This window comes from Aphelocoma coerulescens, chromosome 1 (assembly GCF_041296385.1).
Source record: "Aphelocoma coerulescens isolate FSJ_1873_10779 chromosome 1, UR_Acoe_1.0, whole genome shotgun sequence".
In the NCBI taxonomy this organism is placed as follows: domain Eukaryota; kingdom Metazoa; phylum Chordata; class Aves; order Passeriformes; family Corvidae; genus Aphelocoma; species Aphelocoma coerulescens.
Window position 1 is genome coordinate 99,178,681 of NC_091013.1, and position 21,131 is coordinate 99,199,811.

Genomic DNA, 21,131 nt, shown 5'->3' on the forward strand with positions numbered 1-21,131 from the left:
AAGACCTTCTATGCTCTAGCCCTAGGGCCTCCTTCAAAATGGGCAGGCAGCACTGGATTGAATGCCCTCCAGTGGAAATCAGCTTTATTAGACACCCTTCTCTATCAGATGCAGCCAAGTCTAGGGCTACATACTGCCCACATACATACTGCCCACATACATACTGCCCACAATGCACACACCAGGATTTGTTAGCTTATTGTAAGCCTTTTTCATCTACGAATGGGATTTTTTGTGCCCAGAATAACCAAGAAAGAAATCAAAGCAATCCAACTGCCAATAAAGATGCAGCTAAACACAATGGTAGTTCTCAGGTGAGTGCACTGAGATAAACAACACAGAAAACAGTCAAAAAGGCATGCACACAGAGGTGGGAGCACACATCAGCAGCCATGGCATAAATACACAACATGGTGAGACAGACACAGACTGCAGCATCCACTGAGGCTGGTGAGGCCCTGGCACAGGCTGTCCAGAGAAGCTGCGGATGCCTCATCCCTGGCAGTGTTCAAGGCCAGGCTGGATGGGCATTGAGCAACCTGGTCTTGTGGAAGGCGTCCCTGCCCATGGCAGGGGGTTGGAACTAGGAGACCTTTAAAACCTCTTCCAGCCCAAACCATTCTGTGATTCTGTGATCCATGCTGCTGAAAATGCAGAGCTGCAATCCTTCCCCCTTACAGCGTAGGCTATGGGTATCTCACCTTCCACTGGCAGGGAACACAATGAGTCCATGCTCTTTGCAGGCCGAATAGTTGCTTTTTCTGTGGAAAAAGAGTTTTAGAAGCAGGTATCAGATCCTGTGGCTTTGCAGCCTTCAGCCCATAAAGATCAAAGGCTGCATACATATAGACAGGCATGCCAGGCAGACATTTTCCATTTCCAAGCATTCCCCCCTGTATCTACACCACATGGCTTATTACCCACAACACTTGTCCACACAGCTGGGGATCTGCTAGTGCTAACAACAGCTTTGCACCTGCTGGACATGTGGAGAGCTATACTTAACCCAGCCAGTCAACACCACCTCCACTCTGAAGCAGTTAAGCATCCCCAAAGCTGTCATGTGCCACTCCCCTTCCCAACTTAGTCAGGCTATTGGTTGTGGAGGACTTTTTAACTAAACTGACATAAATGCCTTCTCACCTCTCATTCCTGATAGCAAATGTTGGGTTATTTTTACGTTGCACTCCCAGCTCTTTTGCTGATGTGAGCATACCCTGCCTCCAGCAAGAACTCCGGGAAATTTCTGAGGGCAGTAAGTGACCTATTTTGCTTGCCATCCTCACTGGACTTGCTTGTCCAGAAACAAGCTGTCATTTGTTACTATACACTCTACAGGTCTGTTCCTGAGAGGTTTTGGAAGCTTGTAGCTGTTACTGCTCTGAAAAAGGAAGGGAGGTGGGGAAATGTAGCTGGCAAGGAAGACAAGTTAGTCTCTGGCAGCCCAAAAACAGTCCATGGAGATCTGGAAAATGTCTGGGAGTTAAGTTTGCTGTTTACAGAGTTGCACAAAGTAGGTAAAGCAGAAAGTGAGCAGGCTTGTTGGACTTCATTTGTTTATATAATTGAGGCTTCTAGCTCTGACTCTCACATGAGCATAGGAGAAACTCCAGCTACTTTTTACATTTATATGGAGTCCTGGCTACTTTTTACGTTCATAGGACGTGATGTCTTGAGCAGTGTTTCTGCTTTCCAGGAGGAACAGAATTCAAGCTGGGGAGCTGTGTAAGTCACAATTTATGCGAGTCACAGATTTGTGTGCACAGACTCAAGCTGTGCTAAAGCAAGTGCTGAGTTCCAGCAGCAACTTCGTCTGTTCCCTCACTTTAGGCTGTAAGCAGAGAGCACTGAGAAGTGTAACACAGCAGCACAAAAGGTCTGCTTCTGAAAACACTGCTTCAGTGCTGAAAACTCTGCTCGTGGCTGTGCATTTGTGTGTCCTGCTGGTGAAAATGTCCAGCCCCCTGTCACTCAGTTCTGTCCTTGGAACAAGGCTCAGCCTCCACGACCACTGGGGCCGCTGTCATTCCTGGGCCTCCTTGGGTTAGCACTATTTTGAGATAGAGTGTTCCTTATCAAGGTGAGAAGGTGATCCCATGATCAAAATAGGATCGAGAGCTATTTTGAAGTCTGTCATGAGCACCCTGCGTGAAGCCATATGTACATGCAAAACATGGGGAAGGCAGCGGTCCAAAAAGAACTGGATCCAGCATTTGGATTTCTGATCCAAATACAGCCACTCTTATATGAAGTGCTAGCTAATGTTGCTAACATTAACTATTTTAAGTCTTGCAATGTTAGGCAGTGGTCCTCCAAACACCAGCTCCTGGAGTAATGAGATTATATAAATAAAACATCCACTTTCATCTCCCTGTAGAAAGTAAATTCCTTGGCTTGGAGATACTAAAAAATCTAGAACATATAAACCCAAAACATTTCTTTATGAATTCAAATTAAAAGGGCATGCTTTCTTTTTAAAAAAGTGATTACTTTTAAGTCAAGTTCATGATTTTTAGAGCTTGAGTCATCGTTTTTTAACGCTGGGAACTGGCACTGCCATGTGATTTTCTAGGAAGCAGAGTGTTCAAGAGATTGCAGCTCAGGGGAGGTTACAACTTGGGATTACAGCCAGGAGAAAAGACAACTTCTCTCTTGTAAATTCTGCAAACGCAATGGCTTCCCTCAGAGTGCTGAGAGCCAGAGCTGTAGGCACTCCTGGTGCCTAGCTTTTCACAAAGACACTGAATCCAGTTGGTTCTTTACTGCCCTTTAGTGGAAGGACAGCCTAGAAGGACAGCCATTCACCCAGTGCCATGTAATGAGCCTTAGGAGGCAGAAACTGGCTGGGCTGGGAAAATGGACTAACCCACAAACATTTCCTAGTCCCCAAACTCAACAGCTGGACAACAGGAGCCCATTTATCAGGCACCAAAATGCAATATTTACTGTAGCTGTCTCTACACTCCTGAAAGGGTGTTTCTTGCCATCACAGGAAAAGGAGATGTGCATGAAAACAGGTAACAAGCACAACCCCATTAGAGGATCTCAAGTCTATGGCATTAGTGGCAAGTGGATACAGATTGCCCCATACTACCAACACACAAGAGAGAGCTTCAGAGAGAAACACTCAGCTGGAAAGTGTGTTCTTACCAGAGAGCTTCTGTGCCCTTACAAAGACACTCCCATTGCGACTCAGTTTGGACTTTGATTCTGAGCCAGAGCGGCCCAAATTAAATATTGACTTCCATTTCTTGGACTTGGTTGATAATTTCCTCCTGGAAGGAAAAAAGGCTCAGGTGGTCACCAAACTTTAAAGACTTTTACCTTTTTAATACCCTCCAAAGTCCTCTGAGCTGTCTCCCCTCAACACATTCCATTTTTTTCTTCTCACACCTCTTTTAATTCTAAAGCATGCAAGGCATAGCAATACAACCAACCCTTGTTGGCTATAGAGGTAGCAATCACTCTCTAAGTGATTTATCTGTACTGCTGATTTAACCATTCCATGGATGGAAAGACACCTAAGCCTTCAGATAGCTGGCTCTGGCATCATTCTACAGCAACAGTGATTGAGCAATCAACCATGCTTGTCTCCAGAAAGGAGAGGTTTCCAAGGCTCAGGCTATCCTGCAATACAGCAAATAAAAAGTGCCTTTTTAACAGGTTTTAATGACACAATGTATGATAAATTCCAGAGAACTGATGGAACTGGTACTATTGCTCAGTGCACAAAGTTATGCTTTAAAGACCATGTCTTATGGCAAAAATAAAATTATTCCTTAATGAAAACTAGCTATTAAAGCTTCTCGGGCCAACATTAATTTAATCACAGGTGTTATATATTCATATGAAAGTATAATGTACTAAGCAAACAGGAGGAGGCTTAAGGGAACTAAATCAATTTCTCATAACTGTCAGAGAAAGTGGGACACCAGTTCCCTGTGTCTCTTTGGAAATCCCAGCTTTATGCAGAAAGAAGCTGCTCATCCTGATGCAATTTTTCTCTTGGATACGTATTTCTGCATGAAGCTGTATTTCACTTCCTTCATACCCATTCTGACTCCTCCTTCAATCTCCCCTCTTTCAGAGCAAGAATTCTCTTATCTCCCTGTCTTGCTCTCCACATTGGGCTTTCTATCCCCATATTTTTGCTTTTTCTTTCTGATCAGTACTCAGAAAAGTACAAATCAGTCCTACAGAGGGGATTAATATCTTGGGGATAGGACTTTTCTCTTCAAATGAGAAAGGAGAAGGCACTCTAGAGGGGCAATACATCCTTTTGTCTTAAGCTGGCTATCATCTTGCCATTATTCTGTTAGATGACTCCTTTTTGCTTTAATATATCAAGTGCCAATAAATATCTTTGTTCTGGTGCTTTCTGGGTCAGTAGATTAATGAGCCTCCTGCTGCAGAGGCTATAATCTATCAGACCCAAGCAGTAGAGTGGCTGTATATTAACAGTTAGATAGACCAATAGATAAATACTTATTCTGGGCAGCTGTGCCAACAACTGCAGCAACCTCAGCTGAAATTGGACTCTTCTCCTGGCATAGACTTAGCTGGCATAGGTACCACTACATAAATATCTCTCCATGCTGGGAGTCAAAATGAGCCTTCCTGCTTGGCTGTAATTGCACAGGAATCAGGAGAATGAAGATGCTGGAGCAGGTCAGTGGCACCAGGCGTGCCCTGGACCAGCCACCAGCAGGTGGAACTCGTAGACGAGCTGTGCCCCAACCTGCTCCATGCTCATCCCGTGTTTAGCCAAATTCTGAGCTGGCACAAGGATGCAAAGACAATTCATTCGTCCTGCAGGAGGTCTGTGAGGTTCTGCCCTGATGGAGAGATGAGAACTAGAGAAGTTATGAACCCAGCAGCTGCAATAGTTCTCAGGAGAAGCTCTATCTCTTTTGAGAAGGACACAGAATTTTCTTTGGATAGTGGCTGTGGATTCAGGTGAGTGCAGGTGTGCGGGTATCACGTTAGCAAAAGGATCATTCCCAATCACACTGGGGAACCTGCACTTTTTTGTTTGCCCTTTACACTCCTCTTGGCACTTACTTGCTGTCAGGAAGGTCAACAACTGTGTGGAAGAGGGACCCAATTACAGGCACAATTTCAGGCAAGCTGTTCTCTCTCCTCTCTTTCCGAGCAGGGTGGGATGCAGACAGACTCCGTGCCTGTGCTTCTTCTAGGCTCACCAGTTTCATTGGCAGGGAGACCGAGGGGAGGGTCAAACTTTTCACAACTGATGTGCTCTCTGAAAAGCAAGAAAATACATTCCAGCCTGGGGTGAGGAGAGAAGAGAGCAAGAGCTTCATGACTTTGTTTGACTGGAACGTCTCCTGTGGAGGGGAGAAAGAAGTGGCGCGTGCAGGGAGAAAGGCTTTTTGTCAGATAAGCCTTTCAGCTCCCCAGCAACCTTATCCATCTGAGTACATTCCCAGCAGGGGCCATGCTTGGCAGCCAAAGGCTGTGTTGTGTGGATTTGCTTCCTCTGCTGTGGACACTTCTGTGTGAAGGAGGTGTCTCTGAAAACCACCAGGACACATTCCCTTTTCTCCTCCCTCACTCCCTTCCTCCATCCCACCCCCACCCTCCCCTAGTTTTGAAGCAGTTCAGTCCCTGATCCCAATTTGGTGCCTAGATCTTTCTCTCACTTCCACATCTTTCTCCTTGTCTTGTTCCAGGAAGGGGATTTTTCTAAAAACCAGCATTACTTCTAACTTTCTGATTCATTTCAGGGCCAGAGAAAGCAGTATCACTTATAGCCCAGGGAACTGAAAGTATCTGTTTATGGGGGCAGTGGCAAAGCCATGTCAAGGTAAAGGAGGGCAGAATGAGCTGACACAGGGCTGCAAAGCAGAAAGGTGGATTGTGCAGGAACCAGGAGAATGAAGTTCTGAAGGTATCACAGATCTTCTGAGTGTGTAAAACCAAAAGGTGTGTACTTCTGAAATTATGTGAGGTCACTGTGGATCCATGCCTTCTCACTTCCCAGTCTTTGCCAACAAAACCATCGCTAAACAGCAAAATCAGCATCTCTGAAAACTGTTGATGTCCCAGGAAAAAAATAAATCTCTTTTATAAAATGTTCTCAGGAACAGGATATAAGTTTTTGGAATGCAAGATTAATTTTTTTACCGGGAGTGTGACTTCTGACTTGGGTGGAAATGGTGGCTGCAGGGCAGGTATTGTTGGTATGAGGACTGGGGGAACCTGAGGAAAGAGCTGAGACTGTGGCTGATGGACTTAGAGAGAAAGCTTAGACCAAGACTGAGAATCAGTCAGGTGGTCTTCCTCTTGGGGACAGGGTTAAGCCACATGAGATCACACAAAAACTGAGACATAAGGCAACCAGAGAAAACACTGAAGGAGGCTAGTATTCAAAAAGAGAATGTTGAAGATAGGCATGAAGAAGGCAAGAGTAATGAGGTATTGGGCTCAAGGTGTCTTTGGGGAAGTCTGTGCTGATAGCAAGGGTTACTGTGCTTGGAATATTAGTTGAAGGGAGAGATGAACTACATAGCAAGTGACATGGAAAGTGGGTCTGGGAGGTTGCTACCAATGTTCTCTGCAGAGCTGGCTTTCCTGTTGTTGCTGAAGATCTGATCCACGTGGTTCAGGATGAACTCGATCACCAGTTGCTGCACTCGCACCTCCAGGAAAGCTGCATCCCCATTGCAGCCAACTGCCTCAATCTCCTTTGACCTGCATGAGGAAAGAGGTGTACCAGTAGTGAGCATTACCACACACAGCCCCTGGCAAGGACAGACTAGATTTATTCTGCAAGCAAGGCAACAGGGACGATTTCCCCACTCCTGCTGTGCCTCTTGCTCTCCTTCCCTCACAGGCTCTCATCCTTTCTTTGTCTTCTCACTCTTTTAAAAATTATTTTCCCTGTTTTCTTTGCCACCTCTGTTACTCCTTTCCTGAATGTGTTATTTTCCCTACTTGGCTTTTACATTCTTCAGCAGGTAAAACTGTGACTCTCAAGCTCCATTCTTCTCTCTCCTTTTTTCTATTTTAGCTATTTAGAGGCTGGGCCTGAAAGACAACACACAAGCCTTCAAATGCTGCTTCTAAATCCCTACTCAATGCTTCAATAATCTCTCAGCGAAATCCCTTAGACCCTGCTCAGGTCTTCCCCATGCCAATTTCTTCAATACTTTGCCCTGTGCCCCAATAGTCTCTTCTCTGCCCCCCCCTGTGCCCCCACATTCTCAGTCTTGCTCTCAGCAAAGAAACATTCCTTATCTTGACATGCCGAAGTGTTGCTGAAGAAATTATCTCTGGGCAATGGATCCTTTGTAAAGTTAATGACTGGTGTGTTAGATAAGAGCTTGGGGCATTGCCAAGAGGATAACCCTGTAAGGAGACTGCAGTTGCATTGCTTGCTCCTTTCTTTTCCTCCCTTCGACTTGTACTTACGAAAGATTGCAAAGGGAAACAGACTTCTTTTTTTTTGACAAGGACAGATGCTAGAATGAAAATGTCTTGGTAGTGAAGGCCCACTTTACAATATTCAATAGAGTGAACATTTGATTCATTTTCAGAACCTGCTCTGCCATTTTTGTGATTTAGAAGGGGGAGATAACTCTTTAGAGAATGCTTTTCAGGCCTGTACCTCTCTAGCCAATGTCCTCTGCCAGCGCAGGGCTCTCTCCACCAGCTCTGCCATCACCCCTCTCCTGCCCAGCTGCAGTCCTGGACTCTCCCTGCATAGTTCATTCCTCTACATACAGGGGTATTGGATGGATGGATGGAAAGGGAATTTTGACAAGATACATTTTTTTTTTTTCCCAGATGCTATTTTTCCTTGTTCTGCTTAGCTGTACAACATAGCAGCCAAACCTCTGCCTGCAACTAATCCAGGCTTCTTCACAGCAGAGTGCCAGGCATAACAAACATGAAAAACTAGCTGGTGTTCTTGAGATCTGACACTGGCTGCCATTTCAAGCCCAGCAAGCTCATCTCACTTTTGCACAAGCAGATCTGGGAACAGGTCTGTAGTATTACTGCCCTGTTTCTCTCCCTTCTGATCCTTGCTGCCTCTCCCTGCCCTGCTGCAGAAGCACTGGCACCATCAAAAATGTCATTAACATTCCCTAGTGATGAGTTAACTCCTCATTTTTAAATCTATGCTCAACTTGCAAACAACAACTTTTTTTTTTAATAAGAAACACACCAACCCACAAGCTTCCTTGGATGCTGGCAGTAAAACCTTAGATTATTCAACCTGGAAGAAAAGCTGTTTGCTCTGCTCTGCTCTGCCCTTTAGTTGTTCAGCTTTTCTCTGTCTGCATTTCCCTCCAGTGATGAGTCTTCAGGCTCAGATGCTGGTGCTCCCCTTGGAGCTCAGCATGGTGCTCTGGATCAGAGGAATCTCTACTGTACCTGAGGAGATTTGGAGCCCACACCAAGGCCAGGTTTCTGGTGTGCATGTTGGTCATGTTGCTGAAGGAGGCCAGGTGAGTCAGGTGCTTGATCAGGTATTCCAACGTTCTGCAGTTGTTTCACACAAAGAAAGAAAAATGTGTCACATTACCAGTGCCTGCCTGCTGGGACAGCAAGGCTCAGAGCCAGCCCTGTCCCCTCCCCAAGTGTCTGCAATGGCACAACAGATCCTGTGGGGCAGAGGATACACAGCACCAGCATTTGCAAGGGGTGGCAGTGAACACCTGAACAGCTGTGCTCTGGGGTGGCCCAGGGTGGGGCACAAACCAAAGTGTGCTCAGTATGATGGGAGCAAAGGAGATGGGAGAGGGGTGGAAGAGGGAGTGGGATGCTGCAAAGGCTCTTAGCTCTTGCTTGAGCACCTCCAGCAGATCATCTTCTTACCACACCCAGGACACTGGCCAAGGGTGCCACAGGGGTCATACCTGGGGAAGGAGGATGATAAGACTGCAGCAGGGAGATGCTGTTCTGTCTCTAACAAGGGCTTGTTCAATGATATTTAAATGCCAGTTAAATTGTTGCCAGATTTGGAAATGGTGAGTCAGTTTTTAGAAATTGATTTCTGGAAATGAATCCCAGAGCTATTTTGGGCAATATTCCTGATGAGGGTGAGGGTCACCACGCTGATCCTCAGCACGTCTGTGGACACGTTCTTACCTGTAATGTGATGGTGGGAGCTCCTGGATGACATTTTGAATTCGTGCCAGCTGCTCGTCCTCGGGGAAGCGTGATACTGCTTCCTGCAGGGATACAAGGGAAGAGTACACCCTGGCAATGGACTCAGGGGAAAAGGAAGAGGGATAAGAAGGGCCACATGAGACACCCTGTCTCAGAGGGAATGCTCTCTTGTTACCCTACAGAGCTTCTGGAAGAAGTTTCTTTGTGTCCACAACACAGCAGAGATTTCCTGAACTGTTATTCCATGTCTCAGCACACCACCCCCAGATGTTCAGACATGGTGGTCAGTATTTATGGGAGAGGGGCATTTAAGGACAGCCCTTCAATTACGAATTACAGGGGAGGGTTTGCCTTGTGTTGGTTTGTTTTGACTTTTCTTTGCTTTTTGTGGGCTATTTTTTTGGTTCTTTTACCTTTTTTTAACTTGGGCAGTGATGGGTGAAATAGAAAGAGAGGGGAAAGAGAGAAGTGAAAATAATGGAAAAAGAAAAAAGCAATGACACCCCCTAAAAATAACCTGTAAAAATAAAAGCTCTGTGTTATGAGAACATGATATACATGTTCCATATTCTTCAAAATAAGCAATATTTTGACTGTCATAAGAACATAGCTGAGGGGATTGTTTGTATGGGTTTGCATCTTTTATGATGGAAGAAGCCTTAGCAGAATCCCTGTCCAGCAGATTAATAAATTCTTATACTCAGGGTTAGACAGAATCAAGGTTATACATCTCAGTCTTGAGGCAAATCTCTACAGACCAAGAGCTTAGAGAGCCATGATAAGCTTTTGTCAGCATTCCTAGGAGTTCACTGCATTGGTATTCATCTGTTCAGCTATTCCCTTTCAATATTTGTGCTGGGGGAGGACAAGCCACCAGCGAGTTCAAACAGAGCATGACTGTCTGGGAACCTCCTACCCACCCCACTGCCACTGGAGTTTGGAGCGAGTTCAAAGCAAGGTGCTGCGACCCACGCTGCCAGCACAAGCTGTGCCTCCAGACAGATGTCAGCACTGCCGGGGAAGGGGAAGGGGAAGGGGAAGGGGAAGGGGAAGGGGAACAACCCTTCCCAAGCCACCCATCACTTAAACATCATCAAGCTGAAATTACCAGCCACCACTCGAGAAGCATCTTCTTGCAGCAGTCACTACAGCACCCGCCATGATGATGCTACCGCCACTGGTTTTGTCACTGTCCTTTTCCCTGCAGTCCACTTCTCATCAACAACCACCAGCAAACCAAACATTGCCAGTTTCAAGGCCAGAGAAGTGATGGCAGATCAAAACAAGCGAGCTCACTAGTTAGGTATATATGAGATGCACGTGTATTTGTTTTGCCCACATTAAAGGCAGGTTAACTCCTTCTAGTGCTTTTTACACATAGCTATAGCTCTTCTAAAAAAAAATCCCACAAATCCTACATATAAAAGCTCTTGTAATCTTAATACAATGTTTCCAGTTGAAGAGCCTTGTCCAAAGATGGATATGGAGAGAAATAAAAACTTTAACTGGTGCACCTAAAGCATTAGATTTCAACTAGATTGTACACAATATTTTCTCCCCCAGTGTGCATTTTCATTCCCATGTTCAGTCTTCCAGGTCTCAAAGACCTAATGATTAGACAGCAAGCAAATACCAGCTTCTCTGAGGTCATGACCCACTCAGTCCTCTGAGCCTCGTGTCTGACCCATACAAACTGTGCCTTTGAAATCTGAGGAGCCCTCCAAAACTGTGGATATGCATTTATGGCATATCTGTTCATCTTGGTATGAATTTATGCCATTTAGGATCTTTTTTACTCCACCAGTGATTCTGGGAGTGCACAATTCATAAGCCCTGGTTAACAAGTGGAATGAAGTCCAGGGAGAGAAGGCAGGCTTGGCCTCCCAGAGCTGATTTGCTCTGAGGGAGTTCTTGGTCCTTCTTATGCCCAGGCTAGAACAAGCCAAGCCGAGTCAACTTATCTGCCCTGAGAAGCAAGCATCCATCACTAGGATACAAGTTGGCAATCATCTGGCAAAAACTTACAGCCAGTGAGGTCATGACCAGGATGTTACACCTGTGAAGTTGACGCAGTGATGACCAGAAGGCTAACCCCTCCCTAGTCATTAAGAATTTGACAAAATTCTTAGACAAAAATTTCTGAATCACTCTGGTGACTCAAAGTGCAGCCTATCCCAACTCAGAGACAGCTCTGTCTGAGTCAGACTGGGATTAGCATGTGTTCTTTATTCTTACCAGCACTCATCTGCTGAGGTACAGCTGCCACTGTTCCCTGTTCAGACACCCCACGCACACACACGCTCCTCGTGGGTTTTCTGCTCCTTGGGGAATTGGTCTTTTTTCTTTCTTTCCTCCCGGTATCTGACTGTGCTTCCTGTCAGCTGGGTTATGAATTATAAATCACTACTGAGCAGGCTTACATGAACAATGGATTTTGTGGCTAAGTGGACAAACTGAAAAGCCAGAGATTAAAAAAAAACTTTTTGGTCAACCCAAAGTGTTAACATTTTGGGGAGCTGGCATGAGATTATAGAAAGCAACTGTTCAAGGTTGACCAAAAGCATCACACCCAAACATTAGTTTGAGAAATTATAATTGAAATTTGGAACTATTTAACCCTTTTCTAAGAGACATTTTATGTAAGTTAGATGTGTTGATGTAATGTTGAAACATTTCCCTTAGAAAGTACTTGTAAAAGAAACACTCAGTTACAGAAATGTTTTCCCTTTTGTTTTTGAATAAAGCTATTTACCAAATGTATCTACTGGAAATCTGCAAGTCATCATCCCAAAACTGCACTTTTCAGCAAGCATTCTTTCCTTAAAAAGTCTCCCTCTAAATCTTCATGTTTCCTTTAGAGCATTTTTTCTTTCATAAATCAGTAGTGATAGCCAGGAAGACACCAGCCAAATAGCTTCAACAAGAATGAGACTCATCAGTTACAGTGAATGGTTGAATGATACCCTGTATTTTCAAGATCCTATTCATCCTGACTCTCTCCAGCAATCCTATCCTATACCCTCAGAATCCTTATATCCTGAGGATACAGGTCAATTTTTCAAATCTGCTCAGGATTTTCCCTGAAGATTCGACTATACATCACCTTGAAACAAAGACCAATCTTACTTAAAATTTGGCACTGGAACAGCAAGACACCTAGCATTATTGCATGTCTGTCAGGCAGCACAGTGAGCCACTCCCCACCCCATGATCCCCAGCACAGCTGTGTCCCTAACAGCCACCTGACTTCTTGCAGCAAGTTCCTGCTTGGCTGGTCCCATCTGGCTTTGCCCCACAGCAAGCACCCCTTGCACTGATGCCTCTTCCCAGAGCAGGCAACAGGGAGCACCTCCTTGTGAGGACCCTGTGCATCTCTCTCAGTGCCTCCTGTGCCACAGCAGCGTCACTTGGAAGTGCTTGATTCAGGATAGTGGCAACTCAGACAGTAACACCTGATTTTGCAGAACTTCTTCTCTGCAACATCTGACATTTTTGGCAATGGCTGTCGCCTCCTCCTACCAGCAAATGGGAAAGAGTAGGATGACAGAAATTCTTAACAAAGGACGGATGTTTCTAACGCTGAGAAAACAATCTTTCCCATCCCTCACCCCAGTTATCTTAAGAAGCTGGTGAATTCCTTTAGCTGGAAGTGCATACCTTCAGCATGCAAGATTTCAGCCTCAATGACGGGATTTAAATTTGTTGGTGTCATAAAAAACTGAAAGTGGATTTAGAGAGGTAAGAAACATGCAGCTTTAATAACAAGCACAGCTTGCTGTGCCACCTTTTAATAAAAATTATGTCATGAAAATTAGCCAAGTCTCTTAAAAATTCAGGCTTTGTGGTCTTATATTTCTGCTCCCCCGCAGTCTGCTCCTAAGCTCCAACTGTATCCATGTAAAATCTATGGCTGTTTTCCAGAATCAAGTAACTACTCTTTGAATTGTAATCTCTTTAAACAAAGTTAGAGATTTCTGCTTGGCCAGTTGCCACGTTCCTCTGCCATTTGTATTTATAACGTGATCGTGATGGACCTGATATGCCATATCTGGTGTAACCAGTATCATCATTTGCAGTCCTACAAACAGCATGAAAAATGTGACAGATGCAGAAAAGCTGATGCTTTACACATGGGCTGGGCAATCAGTTTGTGCAGGTGTCAGGGACAGCTGGAGGGACAGGGACAAGGAAACTGCACACTTGTGATTATGATCACAAGACCCAGAAGACTCTCAGTGATGGACAGTAATGAGGAAAAGAAAGAGAATTAGTAGTGCTGCGAGGAGATGCACAGTGGGGAGAAAGAGAGGCAGTGGGAAAGCAATGCAGTGAAAAAATGAGCAAGAGGAAGGGGAGGAAACAGCAGACAAACTGAGAGAAATAAACATGTAATGGTGAAAAGAAACAAGGATAGGGAAAGAGAGCCAACACAAGATGAGAAGGGAAGAGCACTGAGAAGTGTTTATATGGATACATGCACCATAAGCCCGGACATTGGAGTGAATCCCAAACAGCTGTCATGGAGGAATCTGCAGCACATCCACACTGCTGGAGAGGAACAAGAACAGCCAAGGGTCTCACCGTGAATTTCTTGTAGAGCTCATAAGTGAGGAGAGGGTTGGGCAGTTCCCTGAAGTACAGCTTGCACAGTGACCCCACGCAGTGGATGTCCTGGAGGTAAACTTCCCTTGTCAGATCCGGGCATTGGTCAGAAACAAACTCTTGTCTGAAACAATATGGAAGCATAACAATATGGGTGAATAAGAGCTGTAGCAGGTCAGTACTCCACCCTAAGTACTTGTTTACAGCTAGAGAAAAAACAAATGGCAAAGCAGAGATGTCTCTGCAGACTGGCCCAGATTGTGTCCCAAGTTCAGGCCCTGAGGTTTCAATTAGTCTTCATTACCCCTAACATAGGGAGTGGACCTCAAACTGATATAAAGAAATTGCTTTGTCTCAAAGTGAGAGAGAGCAACTCAGCATTTGTGCTGAGACCCTCCATGCCTTACCCATTAACAGATGCAGATGGAGATTAAGGTTATTTGGGCTAATCCCTGAAATGTTGTCTTTCTCTGTTACCAACTTCAAAGACAGTTTATCTTCTGCATCAGTGTGGAGCTCTGTTGGCCACAGTCGGTACCTGAGGGACTAACACCACATAGGTACTGAGTGATGTCCCTGAATCCCTCTGACACACACACGTGGCCCTTACCTCAACTTCTGTATGTTGGATGTCACTCCCGAGAGGCGGTAGATCCCATCCACAATGCCATGAGTCTCAATGAACTCCGCACAGCTCTTCAGCACGTAAGGGACTACGAGAGGAAAGCAAAGCAAGATGTCCAATGAATACATGCTGACAGCTTCCACAAGTCACCACACAGGAGACAGTTCCATGAAAAAACAGCAGAGGCTCTCTGTGGATGCAGGGAAGGGTACAGCAATGGGAGAAATACAGGACAAACCAAAAATAACCCCTGCAGAGTGGCCGTGAGGATATGCTGTGCTTGTGCCATGCAATGCTCATTGACATGTGACAATGACTGACCCTGAAGTCACAGAAACATAGTGGAAAGAAAGGTAGGGTTTCCCTCTCTTCCTTTGTTTTTTCCTTCAAAAAGAAAAGAAAAGAAGCTCTTTCATTCTAATTGAAAGCATGCCTTAAAGCATGAGGTCCTGGGAACCTCCACCCTCTCCAGTATAGAGCTCCAGCCTCGCTGAATTGTGCCAAAAGGTCTCATTGGCTTGGATAAAAATCAGAGGAGCATTTGCACTTCCATATAAGCCTACATACCCACAGTTTAGTGTTCATAAATCCCACTGAGGGGGTATAAAGTTCAAATATTGACTAGATCTGCACACTGGCAAAACCTGACATCGGCTTCAAAAGAACTCCATCAGCATAACTAGACAAAGACTTAACCAGTCTTAAAGCTGAGAGGAGCCTGAGGCACAACATTTACATCCAGACTTGGACCCAAAGTATATGTTTATTTTTTCCCCATTATATAGGTATAAGAACTCCCCATTCTCTTGGTCAGATCAAGCCTCCCTGTCCCCAGTACCATAACAACCCAAGCTATAACAATAACAGTAAGAAAGCCCTTCCTTATTAGGTGCTAGAAACTACTGTGTATTTAATGCAATGCTTCACACAGCCATAGGCACAAAAGTCAGCAAATGCACAAGTCAGAAGTTCCCAGCTGAAATGCTGACTCTGCTGCACTGCACATTTCAAAAGCTGTATGGAAGAAAACCAACTAAGCCATAGATTTGACTGGAAAGCCAGGCACAGCAATTACTGCATCTTTGTGACACCCTAAAGACAATGCCTCTGGCTGGACCTTCCCTAAGTTCTTCTGCTCAGAGTTCAGGACTATAATGACATATTAACACGTGCTTCATCAGATGGCATCCAAAGACAGCACTCCAACAACAGCATGAACAAAAAACTGTTGCTACATCATTTTATTTCTCATGGGAGTCACTGAGGCCAGAGCCAGCTCATGGGTGGACCTGTCCCTACCAAGCAGTGCAGGGCACAGGCTCTGGTTGAGAACAGCTCCAAGCTGGCACCCACCTCGGTGACACGCTACTGCTGAACCAGTCAGTCAGGGAAGTGCTGCCCTTCTGCCTCCTGACTTACTGATGGAAGTAAAGAAGAAGTCCTTTTCTGTGTCCCTTCTCTTGTCTTTTGGCCAACCCAAATGCAGGAGTACACAAAGTCACGGTGATTACTTGGAAGCCCAAACAGTCCAAACAGACTTATTCTTCTCAGTCAAATGAACTTCTTCAAAACAAGAGGGAAAAATTGACTTTGTGGTGTCTTTAAGCAGGGACTCATAAGGCAGGTACATTGGTCATGCTGTGTCACACTCAAAGCCCTTGTGCTGATTTTCGAGCCCCTCAAGTTGCTGGGCGGAGCTCATGGCAGAGGCCTTAAGCCTACAACAGTGTTCGTGAAACCATGAAATTGCCAAGAGAACAGGTGAAGTCTACAGAGTCAAAGCTTTGTCCACAACAGTAACAGAGTTATTATATTGTCTCCTCAAGGACTTTTGAGGAGAAGGAGCATCAGTGCCTTCCAGAAAGGAAAGAACTGGGGAAGCATTCCTTTCAGTGCATGCAATACCTTCTTCCTATGCAGCCTAAATGGTGTGGAAGGAAACAGAGCAAAAAAGAGAAGTACGAAATTTCCTTAATATCCTGACAAGAAAAGTCCAAGTGACACATCAAAAAAAGAGGACCTTCCTATCTCTGAGTAAGTCCTGATTATCTGGAACTGCAGTAGGGAACTCAGATCATATGATGATGAGAATGCTAAAAATAAAAAAAAGGGAAAGACAAATTACTTCAAGCCTCATCTCCATTTCTGGAAAATCAGGCTTTAACATCTTTATAGGAGAAGCTATGCATATATGGCATATTAAGATTTCCTTCTTGGTAGGGGTCTCATAATAAATGACATGTAACCAGGAAAAATGAAAGTTAGGTAGATCCACGTCCATCTCAGATCGACTTGGGTGAGAGAATAGAAACCACTGAACTCCACACAACCTGAAAAAAGACTAATTAATTGAACAGAAAACATATTTGATCACAACAGCCACATGACAAGGTTTGTTTAAAGGTTAACAGTCTTTCAGGGAGACAAGCCTCATATGATGGTGCCTGGCTGCCAAAAAATGGGGTCCATGCACAAAGCATCCTTTATTAGATACTTTTTAAAACCTCAGTGTTAAGAATAAGAAAACCAACTAAAAATGCAGATACTGATGTTTGTTGTGACTAATTTGACCTCTTGAAAGTAAGACCTATTAAATCACACCATATTTTTGGCTGAGTTCTACATTTCCTTGGAGTAAATTAGGTCAAGAGGCCTCAGGCAGGTAAGCAAACCCCTTATACAGAAACCAGAGAAGGCTAGACCCGTCTGTTGAGGACTGGTATGCAAAAAACATGGGCCTGAGGGGAGCAATCTGTAGCAAATGTATAAAATTCAACCCATGTTTAAAAGTGGGTGAAAACTCCACAGCAGAGACAACCTATGGATTGCAAATAGACAATATGCACCGATCTCTGCCAGTATCTATTACTGCAGCCCTGCACTCGTCCTTGCTTTTCCAGCCCTGGGCTTGTCACATATCTCTGCCAGTGCCCTTCACTCATCATGTACAAGATTTTCTGCCACGCCAGGTCTTTGGCTCATAGGAAGAGAAGCAGCCAGTTATGCCAAAAATTGTGGTGGTTTTCTGATACCAGAAAAACCAATCCCACATAAGACACTTCTCACTTGCAACTTACAGACCTCAGATTGCTGGAGGTGAAGGGACTGCATCAACTTCCTGCAAATCAAGCCCCTAAATGCAGAGCTTGTATGGAACTAGAGCACAATAAATGTTTTCTTTGAGCAGAACCTGTAGCTCTGGCATTCCTGAGCAGCTCTGATCTCCTACAAAGCTTGGCCTTTTGGGCTCTTGGGGGTGGTGAGGTTAGAGCAGCAGTGAGCAGCTCTCTCCCACTTCCAGGAGTTTCTGAGCTGGTAGGATTATTTCAGATGTGGCTCCTGATGAACTGAGCCTGGGATCAACCCTCAGTGCAGGAAGGTACAGGCTCTGGCATGTGCTTTACAGCAGGTCTCCATCGGAGTTACAGGGCATGTAAATCACAGGGCTGGGTCTCTCCCAAAGGAAGATCAGACTTGGATGGGGATTTGCAGCAGGGGCTGTACGTGCAGGCACAGAAAGGAGGGGGGGGGGAGGGGGGGGAGTCCAATCTTGACATTCCTATAATTAAAACTGTGCTGGAAGCCTAGAAGGCTTAGAAGCTGGAAGGGGCAGCTGGTGTCACACAGACCCTGCTTGTTCTGCCAGACAGCCAAACTGTCCTCATTTAAAACTACAATAGAAACCAGATGGAGGAGGACAAGAGAGCGTGGAGCAAGGCATCAGTCAGAAGGGAAATTGAGTTATAAACATACTGCACACAAAAGACAATACTTCTCTTCCCCTAGACAAAAATAAACCAGAAGGGCAGTCGAAGTAACTTGTTCCACTCTCACTGGCTATCACCTCCAAGTTCAGTGTACACAGAAATTCACCTTCACCAGGGACTTTTCCAAGACAACAGCTCATGCCACCTCCTTTACACATCTGCCACTCTTGCTGCGTAAGGCACCACATCATCCTCCTTCTGATCCCTCCAGCTTCCAGCGGCAGCAATGGGTGCTGAAATTCTCTCCTCCCAGCACTGCTGGCTCTCCCTTCTCCTGTCCCTTCCCAGCCATGGTGCTGCCACCCACCAAACCTCCCCACCAGCAAGCAAGGTGCTCATTCTTTGCCTGCCTGACAAAGGCCTCATCTGGCACTGGACTGAGCATTTTGGATCTAATCTGTGGAGACCTTTAAACATGTCCCTATTTAAATCCCCAAGGAGGAGAAGTCACTAAGAACAGAGGGAGTGACCCCACCTAAGGAGCAGTGGAAAGATGGCCACCTGGCCTCCCACCAAAGGCTGCAAAAAGCAAGGAAGATGCTGGTCCAGCAGGAGATGCAGGCAATATCCTGTGACTTTCAGTGCCACCTTCTAGAAGAAACTCTGAGTCTCCATGGGCTACAGAAGGACCCCAGGGAGGAGGTTGCTAAGTCAGACACCCTAACCAGTCAGTGTGAAGAGTGCCCAGTTAGACAGTAAGTTAGCTAACCTGGACTGGGTCATGTGTTTAGGGTACACTGCACTCAACTGCACTGAATAGCAGCAGGCTTAATTTTTCACTTTATCCTTCTGTTATTTTCTCAGAGAACTCCTCGTAAGGATCAGCACTGGTGACAAGAGATACTCAGGGCCTCCTTGGTAGTTGGTTTCTGCCACATGGTGAAGGTTTCATGTCCTCTCTAATTTTAGTTTAATTTTAGTTTAATTTCACCTGGAACACCAACTTTTTGATTTTTGACTTGCAGGAGATAGCTTGGATTTTTTTTTTAGTTTCTCCCCACAATGAATCCTGCATCATTAAAAAAAAAAAAAAGTTGTAGGCATTTTTATTTCATCATTTTGGTTTTGTTATTCATTAGTATTTTTTTTTAATTGCCTTCAATTACCCTCAATAGTAGCGCATGCTTCCTATCATGCTATGTCAATACCATGACAATAAAGGTCAAAAGTCTCTCATTTCAACTTAAATTTTAACTAAAATAGGAAATATTTCCTTTGAAGAAGTGTTTCAGTCTGTACTAAGCAAGAGTTATTTTGTACAAAAAAATAACAAAACAGAACAAACTAATATATTAAGCTGGCCTTCTAATCACAGGAAAGGAACAACATTGTACAAATGGCAACATACTTGATCGTCAGTATCTCTGATATGACATTTTTCTGCATTTCCTGACTTTCTACTGTAAATCACGAGTTTTAAAGCTGATTCACTATATTTTTTTTCTTTTTTGCTGACATTGCCTGATTTGCACTAGGCATAAGGTTGGTTGAGAAACAGATGCCAGAGCAGATCAAACTGTGCTCTCCTCCCTGCAGCTCACCCGAGGCCTGGTGCAGCACATCAGTCACGATACCAGATTTTCTCCCAGTGCACAGCCCTAACCAGTGGCAGGTGAGCATAAATCCTGCCTTCCCATCATGTAACATTTCCTTTGCCTTCCACTGCCTCCTTGTCAGTGGCGGCCAGGGATGGAAGGGACCACAGCATCCAAAATCCCTGAAGAGGGTCTCTCCTGCTCAGAGATGAAGTTGGCAGAGCTGGGAAAGGGGATGGTTTGCCCTGTCAGGACATAACTGCTACAAGGACAAAGAGCTTCAGTCTCCAGGATGTTTGTGCATACTTTTCACTAAATTCATTTTACAGAATCAAAAAAAAATACCAAAACCTGTCTCACTCTCAAATTCCAGTGTTGAATTTGGCTGTTAGCTGTGGCTAAGCTGCCACAACCTCTCCATACACACACACACCTGTATTTAAACAGCATGAGACAGCTAAACACCACCAAGCAGGTTTAAAAACAAACCAACTTCTTACAATCCACCTCGTCTTTTCTCCCTTAGCTGCCATAAACACAGTTTGAAAGGATGAATGGTTGGCACCAAGGTGATCCTGTCCACATGGACAGCACAACCGATTTCCTGTATAAGTCACACATTTCATGTATTTTTTCCCCTCTACTTCTGTGGGAAATGCCCCTGCAATGTCACAAAGGTTATCACAACAGCGCCCTTCCCTGTGATGAAAGCACCGTCCTGTGCACAGTCGTGATTTGGTGGGCAAAGATGTAGGAAAAACAGATCTCAAATCTCTCAGATGCTGCGAGCCATCACCCTCCATGGCCTGTGTGGGAAGTGGAAACACTGAGTGCTGTTTGGGATGTGGCATTCTGATTTCAAACACATGCATTTCAACACAACCTGCAGGCTCAGCTGTGAGTTTGAATGAAGTCAATGGCACCACCATCAAGGATTTTTTTTTTTTCCCATTGATATTATACCCAGCTTACATCTAACATATCTAAATAACACACGTAGGAACACCTGATTTTCCAGAGCAGATCTGACAACTGTGATGTTTGAAGCAGGCATGAAAAAGCCCGTGGCAGACCTGGCCAGCTCATAGACAATACACATCAAAGAAAGCCTAAGAGAAAGCACTGCCAAAGCAGACACTGAATGCTGACTCTCAACCCTGGCGGTCACTGTGCCCCTCTGAAATGTGACTTTACCTTGACATAGCTGGCAAATTCTGTCACGCAGGCACTTTTGAAAGAGGTTGTATTAAAAACGAGAATAGTTTTGTTAGGAAAACATCCTGCTGAGAATTTCCGGCAAAAAAAAAGACCAGATAACAGAACAGGATATCTCCACTCCTAATTTTTATGACTCTGGGGTACAACCACCACAGAAAAGAGCAGCTCAGGTTCAGCATGGCAGGTCAATGAGCTGGGCACGTCCTCAGCTAACCATTTGAATCCTAACAACCCTGATCCATGGCAGAT

The 21,131-nt window shown here is 44.9% G+C and overlaps 1 protein-coding gene across 3 annotated transcripts in view; it reads right to left on the bottom strand.

Moving 5' to 3' along the window:
* The window catches only part of ARHGAP31 (Rho GTPase activating protein 31), a 73,307-nt gene that overhangs the window by 9,837 nt on the left and 42,339 nt on the right, over positions 1-21,131 (bottom strand). For 2 of the 3 annotated variants that reach the window (XM_069020677.1, XM_069020668.1), the window contains exons 4-11: positions 14,348-14,450; positions 13,717-13,861; positions 9,115-9,197; positions 8,398-8,505; positions 6,566-6,711; positions 5,062-5,260; positions 3,151-3,275; positions 702-761 (exon numbers count right to left, since the gene is read on the bottom strand). In XM_069020677.1, coding sequence (XP_068876778.1) covers positions 702-761; positions 3,151-3,275; positions 5,062-5,260; positions 6,566-6,711; positions 8,398-8,505; positions 9,115-9,197; positions 13,717-13,861; positions 14,348-14,450 — 969 coding nt within the window. The other variant, XM_069020687.1, reaches the window with a different exon arrangement.